Source organism: Anas platyrhynchos, chromosome 12, assembly GCF_047663525.1.
Source record: "Anas platyrhynchos isolate ZD024472 breed Pekin duck chromosome 12, IASCAAS_PekinDuck_T2T, whole genome shotgun sequence".
In the NCBI taxonomy this organism is placed as follows: Eukaryota; Metazoa; Chordata; class Aves; order Anseriformes; family Anatidae; genus Anas; species Anas platyrhynchos.
In genome coordinates, this window is record NC_092598.1 from 9,665,605 (window position 1) to 9,676,669 (window position 11,065).

Consider the following 11,065-nt stretch of genomic DNA (forward strand, 5'->3'; position numbering starts at 1 on the left):
ATACTGTGTTAGCAAAAAGAGTGAGCAGGGCAGGGCAGGGCAGAGCCCAGCAGCAGCAGCAGCAAACTTCAGAGCAGCAGGAACTCGGATGCTTTCCCCGTCCTGCAGGAGCTGCTTTGGTTGCTCTGTATCTTTAAGGGGCTGACCCTATCCCACGGTGAGCCATTATAAAGGCAGGTAAGCAGCAATGCTCCGATCAAAGAGCTGAGAGCAAAGCAGGGTGCAGCTGCCCTATAATGACTGGCCACCACAGTTGGGGATATGGGCAGGATGACGGTAGGTTATAGCGTTTCCATGCTGCATCTCTCTGTCTTCCCCCATTCATTTTCTTTCTAGAACTGTTGCCTGAGCCCTGCAGAGCTGCCTGCATTTTTATGTCCGTAAGAATCAAGTAGATACAGCAGCTAATTAATTACTTTATTGATAAAAAGCACACAGAAAGTGTTGCCAAAAGATGCATCAACTTATACCTGATGCCTTTTGTTGTTGTAATAATCGCTCCTAAATTAAGAGACTCAATACTGAGTGTTTTTTTTTTTTTCCTCAGGCTGCATATATTACAGATGAGTCCCTTTCCAAAAAGCTGCTATGAAAACGAACTATTTGTCTCTCCAAAAACAATTCTTTTAAGTAAAGCAGATTTATTAGAGCAGTAATAGTTTTCCTGGTCCTGTGCAGCTGCTGAAATGTGATATCTTGACTTACAAAGAAATGAATAAAAAGAGGTGTATGTTATATATTTCTGGAACATAAATAAATTGTACAGATCAGTATTAGAGACCTCTTACTGAACAAATCGTGCTTTCTGATTTGACAGTCTTTAATTTAGCTATCTTCCTTCACTTCCCACCTCCGAGACTGTGTCAGTGAGAGGATGTGTGAAACTACTGAAGGATCCCTACAACAATGTTTTATACCACCTGTACCCTTTGTAGAGAACGATGGATGAATGACTGATCTTGTCCAATAAGACAGCCTTTTACATAACCTTCAGGAGCCTGTCTCTTCCTCTTTTGACAGCAGTTATTTAACAGGTGCTGTCAATACAAAAGCAGCTCCACCTGACTGATAAGTGAAGCTGTTATTGCTGCTAGATGGTATTTGCACATCTAGGTAATATTAATAGAGCTATGTATGCTAACACAAAGCTTGGAAGAGACAAATGATACTGCTTAATCTTGTGTAACAGCATTTAAACTCCAAATCTGCTTTACAGCCAGACCAAGAAAATACACTATTTTGTAAGATTAAATCTTCAGAAAATGCTAAAGATAAGAGGATAATGTGCTTTAAAAATAATAGTAATACTATGTAAAACTGTGAGAATGCTACCACTAAAAATGTGCTACTTAGGATCCTTAAAGTGAAATTGTTACTGTTTAGATTTCTGACCATGAACAGTAGAAGAATTGAATTGCTTCTTGTACTACCAAAGTAGAAAAATAAGTGGTAAGAATAAGGAATTCTGATACGTAAGGCTTTATTATCTCAAATGGCATGACTGTTCCAGATCTGCCAGTAGAGAGCAATGTTATTAAGTAGGTGTTTAACCCTACTGTACTGGCTTCAGGAAGTCTAGAAATGTTAATTATCGCACTGAAAAATATTTCTTTCAGGACAGAAAGATACCATAATGGGCATGAGTGAGGAATGAAACTGCCTCAAAGGTTTACTGCAGCCCTAAAATGGTTTTAAAAATAACTGCATAGTCAGTAGCTAAGAGATTGAGTCATCTGCATCTCATTTGAATGAGTGTAGCTTTTACATTATATTTCCTAGGAAGAACTAAACGCTGTTTTTTTGAGGGAGTGTGTGCGCATATAAGTGTGCTTATACCTGCACATCTAGTCCTTGGAAGGACTTCAGATACCTTTAAGATATAACTATCAACTCCCCAGAAAACTAGTGGCACAAGTAAATGGAGATGCAGCAGTCTATTGATGCGCTCTGGCTTCCCCAGTATGTTTTGTACATAATACTTCAGTCCCTCATCTAGTTGCACTGTGCTAATAAAAACACAAAGCTTGGAATACAAAATGAACTTGTCAGATGGCAAGTGTTCAAGTCACTCGTACTAAGTGAGTCTTACATCAAGCCTCATGAAGTCCTGTAACATTTTTGTGTATTGCAGAAAGAAAATAATGGTGCTCTCCTTTTTTTGGTTTTGAAGGGCCTTCTGAGTGGCACAGATCTTATCCTATTGCCCGAGGGAACCGTCAGTCACCTATTGATATAATTTCTGCAAAAGCAGTCTATGACCCGAATCTGATGCCGCTTATTGTCTCCTATGAATCCTGCACGTCTCTCAACATCTCCAACAATGGCCACTCAGTTATGGTTGAGTTTGAAGATACTGATGACAAGACAGGTGAGGCTACAACATGGCCAACTACATTGGCATAACATCTTGTGTCTTAGGGAAACAATTAAGTATATCTTGGATAGTGTATTTTATGCAACATATAAACTCAGTTCAGAACAAGGTATGCAACCAGTGCCCTTTGAATTTTGTGTACGAATAAACCTAAGCCTTATGTTTCTTGCCTTCACTTCAGTCTCTCAAGCAATATTTCATATCACGCAGCTGAATAGTTTCTGCATTAGGAGAAGCACTTTTATTAAGAAACTCAGAAGCCTGCTTGTAGTGGTTCCTTTTCAATGGGGATTGTCAGTTTTCTGGAGAGCCAGCATGCGGAGTAGGCATGAACACTTCTCAATGCCCTGCTTGTCTGATCACCTAAATCAGAGGTACTAGCTTTGGCTGGCCCACCCCCCAGTTTTGCATCCACAGGGACAGAGAAGGGAAGAGGATTATCAGAGACCAGGTCATACAGAGTAGTCATCATAACTGTAGCACACTAGACCTATTTTTATATTGACCAGTCACTGCTATCTTGCATTTTATTCTTTCCTCATGGCAGTACAGCTTCTTCAGAAATGATCAAGTCTTGAGCTCATTTTGAATTGGTAGGAACTGGTGGATGTTGCACTTACATGCAATTACTTGGCTGAAAACTTAAATGCTTTATATGATTACTTCTATTAATTCTACTTCTATGGTAGATCTTGTTTTTACAATGCGGGGGGGGGGGGGGGGGAGAGGTCAGGAAGGAAGGATGGTGGTAAATACAGCATCAAAATAGAGATAAAGTAGCTGATAAATGGAGAAGAGTGCATTTAAAAATACTCTGATTTTAAGCCTGACTATTGATTTCATCTTTCATTTGGTTGTGTTCATTGATCTCAGTTAAATAGGATATCCTAGGTACTCAAAACCAGTTACTTTATCTGAAGTGGTTTGTCTCTCTTGGTAACTCTTTGGAATAGGGCCTGGGTGTTAAAATTCCTGCCACTTGATTCTTGATTTCTGCATCTCAGATGAAACTAAAGAACTGCCCAAATTATTGGTCAGGTTTTCAGGTATTTCTAAATGTTAAAGTTCATTTTCTAAAACTTACTGCATAGAAATCCAATAAGCATGTAATCCTGAAAATAACTTGTAAATTGTACCTCGAAATATTACTTTAGCTTGCTAATTAGTTTCATGCAATTCAAAGCTGAACTCTATCAATGCAACAGTGCACTTTATCCAGTTCGACAAGTTTAGGACGATTATGCATCACTCTGCAGAGAAACTCAGAGCTCGTGCAGGAATGAAGGCACCTGCACTTTCTATGCTATGCATGTGTGATGTTTCAATAACATTTAGAAGGAACAAGATTGCTAGGAGCATAAACATGGTTTTGAGGGTTTGAGTTGTGTTGAAATAGATCTAGTGACTCACAGCTCTGCATAAATGATACAACAGAATTCTGACTAATCCATCATAGCTAGATTTCTTAAATTATTGGGACAGGTGATGCATTCTCTTAAGTTCAGCAAAGCATACTAGAAAATACTTAATATTAATTAATACTAAGAATATTTTGGCAAGGCTAGTGTCCTGCATGAAGTCTAGAGCTATGTACCTGTGAGGGCATGCACAATGCTACAACTTCAAGTTTTTGAATAAAAATGTTACAGATTGCACTGAGAGTAAGTGCCTTATGATTTCTAGATGGACTTCAATTGCACTTATTGCAAGACTTTGATCAGGCTTTTATGTCTGCTGAGTAAAACTTAATTGGTTTAGTGCCATATAAATGTACAAGAGAACTATAGATGGAGTTGTTAGAGTATCTTCTGTAGTTAGTCTTAAACATTCATCTGTTCTTAAGTGTTATTTCTAAATGATGTATAAAGTTTCTCTGTATCCCTTTCCCATCTTTATGAGGTCATTTGAGATTCTGAATGGTGTTGTCTAAAGTACAAGCTATTACATTACCTGTTTTATGGGATCAGGTATTTAAAGGAAGCAGAACATAGAGATCCTCCACTGGAAAGAAGTCTTATAGAGGAAATACTTAGCTGATTTCTCTACCTGATGCTCAAGGTATTTACCTTTTGCACAGAATCCCAAGTAGTGTTGTCAAAAATGTTTTACGTGTTCAACTTAGGTTTTGTGTTAAACTGGAAAGGCCTAGCCATAACAAACCTACTAAATTTTCATGTTAAATGTTTTCTTTCCAGGAAAAAAGTTAAAGAATCCTGCATAAGTAGCTACTTGATACTTTCCAAATTTATTTTTTACTTGAGTTTGGGTGTTTTCCAGTAACAAATCTAACCCTTAACTATCTGCATGTGGTGTCTTTTTTATACTGCAAATGGAGATGTATAGGATTAGAAAATAACAGCCAACAGCTGTTAGGTTTTACTACCAGGGAGCCAAAAAGTGAGAATGCTTTACTCTTATTTCCTTCTACCTAGTGATCAGCGGTGGTCCCTTTGAAAACCCCTTTCGGCTAAAGCAGTTCCACTTCCACTGGGGGGCAAAGCACAGCCAGGGATCAGAGCATACAATTGATGGCAAACCTTTCCCCTGTGAGGTAACTGTTTTTACAGATGAGATTAATTCATGCAAATGCTGTTGGCAAACATCTGTAGTGGTGTCTGTATGTTTCTTAGGATTCTAATGGTTCTGTGTGACTAAGTCATATGGGCTTTAATGAGAATTTTATTTTTTACATGAGTTTCTGATCTATTGTTCATCTGTTAATTGCCCTGTATTTGGAGAGCACGCCTCCATGCAGTGCAGCCCTTTCTCCAAGATTCTCTGCCCATGGTCAACAGCGCACAGTTGGCTCCACAGCTCAGCTGTTTTGCTCACACAGCACTACTTGCACCTCTAAAAGCCCTCTATGTGGTTTAGCACACTGCATGTGATCAATTCCATCCTTTCACTGGTGCAGACGGGAAGGATGTACTGGCCAGTATGATGTTGAGAAGCAGCATCTAGCTCTGCTACCTGCATGGACAAACTAGACTACAGCAAAAGATCACAACCTATGAAATGACGCTGCTGCTGCCACCTATAAAGCTTAGAAATGGCTTCATTTTGAGGCTCCTGAGCACTTTCTGCAAAGCAGGGTCAAGGCTCAGGTATTTCCACAACAGTCTCTTGCAAATCCTGCAGCAGGGTAACATCCTGGAGTCCCCCAGTGAGCAATGAGGCACAGTGTTTCATGGGATAAAGGCCCATATCAGCAAAGTTAAGCCACAGAATCATCTGTTAATACCTGAGTTGCTTCTAATTAAGGATAACAGAGATTTAATTTAGTGTCTGTCCATGCTTATGTCTAGATCCAGAAGACTGAACTTGTTCATATTCCCAAAGATGTCTTTGGAGTCTATACTCCATTATGAGCAAGCATTACTGCCCGTTAAGTATGAGTCAATCTATGTTCCACCTATGTTGACAGCTTCTAAAACTGATTTGTTTAATTCTACTTTGTTGCTGCCTTTAAAGCTCCACTTAGTTCACTGGAATGCCAGAAAATATGCAACATTTGGAGAAGCAGCAGCAGCTCCAGATGGCTTGGCAGTAGTTGGTGTTTTCTTGGAGGTAAGAATTACAAAAATAGCATGTTTACATGATGAAAAGCATTATGCTGTCAAATGTTTGAGAACCAAGCTATGTATTTAAGAGGTGCTCAGGGAAAACAGATGACTTACTGGAAGCAGTAACTCATAGCAAATTGCTGTTAAACCTTCCTTAGTAGGAATGCTGAGATTGAGATAAGAAAGCTATGCTACCTATTCAAAGCGTAATTATAGTCATTCTTATTTAACCTGTCTATTTCATTACTATTTTAGATTGGAAAAGAACACGCCAATATGAACAGGCTCACTGATGCTTTGTACATGGTAAAATTTAAAGTAAGTTTAAGATATTTAATTTTTCTTATTTCTGGGACATCCCCTGGGGAAAAAGTTACACATCTTTGAGACAATGAAAAACGCAAAATCAACCACCACAAATCCTTTTATTAGAGTACCACTGCAGTCTTATTCTTCCTGTCCAATCCCTCTGTTCTGACTCTCCATACTTCAGTGTATTTGCCTACTGTTAGCAGGTGCCTCCCTAGGCTATGCTGACCTCACTGGTCATTCAGAGGTTTTGCTTTTCCTGAGTTAGCTAAAACAAAAGCTCTGTGACCCTTCAGGCTCAGCAAAATGAATCATCAAGCCCAGCTTGAACAACTTGAAGCTGATGGTCCAAATTATTTCTGCTGCAAAGCTCTGAGGGGATAACTTTCATGGGGTCCTAAGCTAGTTCATTGTCAGTAGCATGTGAAGGTTATCTTTTATCAGATGTGTCCAAGATCTTTGAAGCTTGCTGAAGGAAGACTAATTAGACCATCACAAATATTCTTTTTAGATTTATACAGGCTTAATGCACTCTGTAAGGTGCCTAAGTTCTAATATTAAAAAGCACTACCTAATACTTGAGTTGGCATTTTTCTTGTTCCTTTGTATATGCTTGTGAAAGCTGGGGGGGGGGGGAAGCAATTCAACAGTTGTATGTAGGTTGTAGATACATGAAGTGATATTTAGATTTCAATAAGATTCCCTGAACATACAGGTAAGTGTCATTCCTCAGTTGCAGTGATAGGTCTGCGGGTTTGTCACCAGGGATAAGCTGCTCAGTCTGTTCCTTATGAGCAGCTTTAGAGACTTCTGGGCAGTGCTTTGTGAGTGACTCCATACCTCTGATACTTGTGAATAGAACTTCAGGCTGAAAAAAATCTTGCCCTGCAGTGTGGCAGTCAAGGCAATTGCTACCTTAGGCACAGCACCTCCTTCTACTAATCTTTCAGTTGATCCAGCTTGCTCTACTTTTAGACTTAGATGCTTGTTTTTTAAAGCTGATACTTGTCGCAGCAGGCAATGATTGTTTTAGAACAAGTTTTTCCCATTTTTTACTGAAGCAGATGGATAGTGTAGAAAATAGCCAGTAACAGGACAAGGAAATTCTTCATGGTATTTTCTGTAGTTCACTGAACATTAACATAGGAAGTGTATTTTGTCTATATTTTTGGACCTTTTATCAGAAGATCTGAACTTTGGTAGAGGCCATGCAGCAGGAATATACTTCCTGCACTATTTTTAGACGTTTGTCACAAAGGGATGAACTTTGGTAAAGGCCATGGGGTAAAAATGCCAAGTCCAATCAGCCAACACCAGAGGTCACAGTTGATATGTAATAGTATGTAATATTTTTCCTGATTCTTTCTTCATGCTACCTTTTTAGATAACTAGTTATGAGGCAGCCAAACTATTATAGACTCTTCTTCTCCTGCTCTCCATTCTTTAGTATTGCTCTATTGTTTTGTTTGTTTCATAAAGACTTCCTAATTTGCACTTAAAACTAAAAAGAAATATCAAATACCCATTGTCTTCCAGGGGACAAAAGCTCAATTTAGAAGCTTCAACCCCAAATGTCTCCTGCCTTTGCGTCTAGATTATTGGACGTACCTTGGATCTTTGACAACACCACCACTTAATGAAAGTGTAACGTGGATAGTGCTGAAAGAACCCATCAGTATTTCTGAGAAACAGGTAAACTTCTAATACTCTCCCAGATATTTTAAGATTTGACACTGGATACACAAGCAATGGCTGTTTTGCTTTGCAGCAGGGCCAATTGAAAATAGCATTAGCCTGTGAATAATAATCCTGTCCAATAATCAGGGCTTGTATTTTTTTCTATTAATACTACCTAGGATATTTGCTTAAACCTATGCTATCAACAGACCTCAATGAATGCTTTCGTTTGATCCTTTTTCAAGAACATTAATATCAATTGCCTTTTTAAGCTTTAAATTATTTCACATGAATTTACAGCTGGAGAAATTCCGCACGCTCCTCTTCACCAGTGAGGAAGACCAGAGGATTCAAATGGTGAATAATTTTCGCCCCCCTCAGCCACTGAAGGGGAGAGTAGTTCGAGCTTCCTTCAATGCCTGAAGAAAACTGACAATGGCCCTGCAATATCCAAGAGCTTCCACATGAAAGACAATCTTTTTTTTAAAACACTCCTCAAGTGTGCAAGATAGCCATTTCCCTGAACACGCCATACTTGGAGGGGGACAACAACTTTCTGATTTTATAGTTGATTTAAATATTTAAAATCTCACTCTAACTTAATCTTTCATCTTTTTAACTGGAACTCTTCTTGGTATAAGGGATAGTGAAGTAATTGGGAATGCTGTCCAGGACTCGAAACTAAGAATCAATATAAGACACTGTTGCACTATTAGTGCTGATGCACACACCAGATTGTTTGATTTAATGCAAGATGAAACAATAGTCAATAAATTTGTATCAACTGGACTTAAATTTTTCATAGATTGAGCTCCCTTTGAAAGATTTTCACTATGTTTTAGCTGCCTGACCAAGTGCACAAGTAGTACAGAAGTTGTTCTTCATTCACCTCAAGTAGGCACTGATGGGAACACCACTACTTGAAAATATATACATTTTTCAAGTTATTGTTCTAAGATGCAAATGCTGAGTTTAAAAACAGACCATATTATTGCACACTATTGTTAGACATCAATTCTTTTAGCCCGTACAGAATACATAATTAGTGGCCTCGTTAGTTCTGTTGAAAACATCCGTAGAAATTCAGGTATGTAACTTCTGGCTATCTCAATTGTTCAAATTCTACCTCAGGTGATTTGCTTTGCAATATGACCTTCGGTGTCTGCCCTACAGAATGTAGATTGTTTATTTTACTTAAGAACTAATGTGGGTAGACCTTGACTGCACTGAATGTACATTGCTGCACAAATCATCCCCTAGCTATGGCCCTCTTCAGGGATATTCCCTGCAAATGTGAGGCTTCATCAGTCATGAATACTTTACCTCCTCAAAACAGTGGCTTTAGACAAGTCGTGCTTTAGTGTTGCTGCTACTGCAGCGTAGTGATGAAATTATTCAGACTACTGTGTCTAGTGGTAAATAGTGAGGTTATCTGTAACTATACTCACTCTATTTTCAGTTATTTAATTATGGGCTTCAAATGTTTCATTAAATCTGTATACTTCAGACATGATTTGTTGATTATCTGTTATCATCTTAAACGAAAAAAATGTTCAAAGCTGTATACCTTAAAGGAAAGCAAAGGGGTTAGTGAGGAGAACACCTACTATGGCCTATTTTTTTATTTTCTGAAAAGGGAGAAAGATACTGTGTGTGAAGCACAGTATGAGGAATTGAAGGCCAGAATTCTAGATGCAACTCTTTACAGCTTTTCTGGTATGCCAACCTAAAATATTCTGTTCCTCTGTTTCTTCATATGTAAAACAAGAGTTACACTGTATGACTGACCTACCTCACAGGGATGTTGTGAGGGTTAACTCAGCACTGTTTTGTATTTGAGACTCTTACACAGACTATACTAGAGGAAATAATAGAGAAGAAACATAACGAAATGTTTTTAACTATATGAATGTAGCTTTGCTAGTAATGCAAACTGGTATTGCAAAAAATAAATCTATTTATGTATCTTCATTTGTCCATTTAAATAAATGACACTTAAATATGTATCTCATCTATTTTGAACAGGTCTGTATTTTCCTACATATTGCAGTGTTGTTTTTTCCTCAGGCTTCCTTTAACAGAGAAACACCAATACCTTCACCTGATGCATGTGTTTCAGAGTGAGGGATGATCTGATTGCTCACCTCCAGGTATCACAGAAGCCTTGACCATGCAATAGTAGAATAATATGAACACAGATAGCAGTCATCCCTGAAGTTTCAGGCTTTTTTTCAAAGTTCCAGAAAGTCTATCAATTAAAAAAAAAAAAAAAGGTCTGTGCCACAGTTCTTCCCATCTTCTGGGACCAATGCCTTCCATTGCTGTTTATTCTTTTGGCTAAGAATTCTTGACATTTACTACATCTTTAATGACTTTTTTGCCTACTGTCAGAGTTGGATTTTTGTTACTATGAATTTTGAAACTTATTTCCCTCTTATAGTTACTTACTACATGAAACACCTTTTAAAATGTAAAAGGTCTTCCAGAATTCCAGAACAACCTTAGAGATTTGATATCCCTGTTCTATGAGGGCTAAAGTAAAAGCTTCTTAATTGAAATTTAAGTGGTATCACTTACTTCATGCAACTTAAACTATCAAAGTACTACTACATTTCTACATGCTTTAACAGAGTAGGTTACAGATAAATATTTCATTTTTTTTTTTAATTTTAAGCACGTAAGACTTCTCAAGTGTTGAGAGGGTTTGTGTACCAAACCTTGATTCATCTTTTCCCAATTACAACCACTTGGGTCCAATAAAAGAAGCTTACTTATCTCCAGAATGTGTCCATGCTGTGACCTTGAACACAGTACTTAAGCTTCTTTAAGGGTGGTTTACTTGTGAACAGCAGAAGGGTAATATTTAGCTCACAAGGTTATTGTAAAAGCTTAGCTATAGTAAAGAGCTTTAAATGGTGAATCCTACAAGGTGTTCAGTTTCTGGGAGATGTTTACTACACTTTGATTTAGAAACTTTATAGCTTTTCTCAGTTGTTAGATTATAAAGTATCTTATTTTTTACTACAGTGAAACAAGACACATTGATAATACAAAAGCTTTTGTAATAATTTCTTCCTTACAGCAAAATGAAGCAAAAATAATGAAATTATTCCCCACCAAAGACTAAAGATTACTAGTCCAC

General features: G+C 37.9%; 1 protein-coding gene across 1 annotated transcript; it reads left to right on the top strand.

Annotated features, from left to right (window-relative positions):
• Positions 1 to 148: 148 nt before the first annotated feature.
• CA7 (carbonic anhydrase 7) lies at positions 149 to 9,934 on the top strand. The gene is made up of 7 exons (XM_005020021.6): positions 149 to 276; positions 2,171 to 2,368; positions 4,807 to 4,925; positions 5,846 to 5,941; positions 6,193 to 6,255; positions 7,783 to 7,938; positions 8,224 to 9,934. Exons 1-7 carry the CDS (start codon positions 237 to 239, stop codon positions 8,344 to 8,346), a joined length of 795 nt encoding a protein of 264 aa, XP_005020078.1. The 5' UTR covers positions 149 to 236; the 3' UTR covers positions 8,347 to 9,934.
• Positions 9,935 to 11,065: the final 1,131 nt, after the last annotated feature.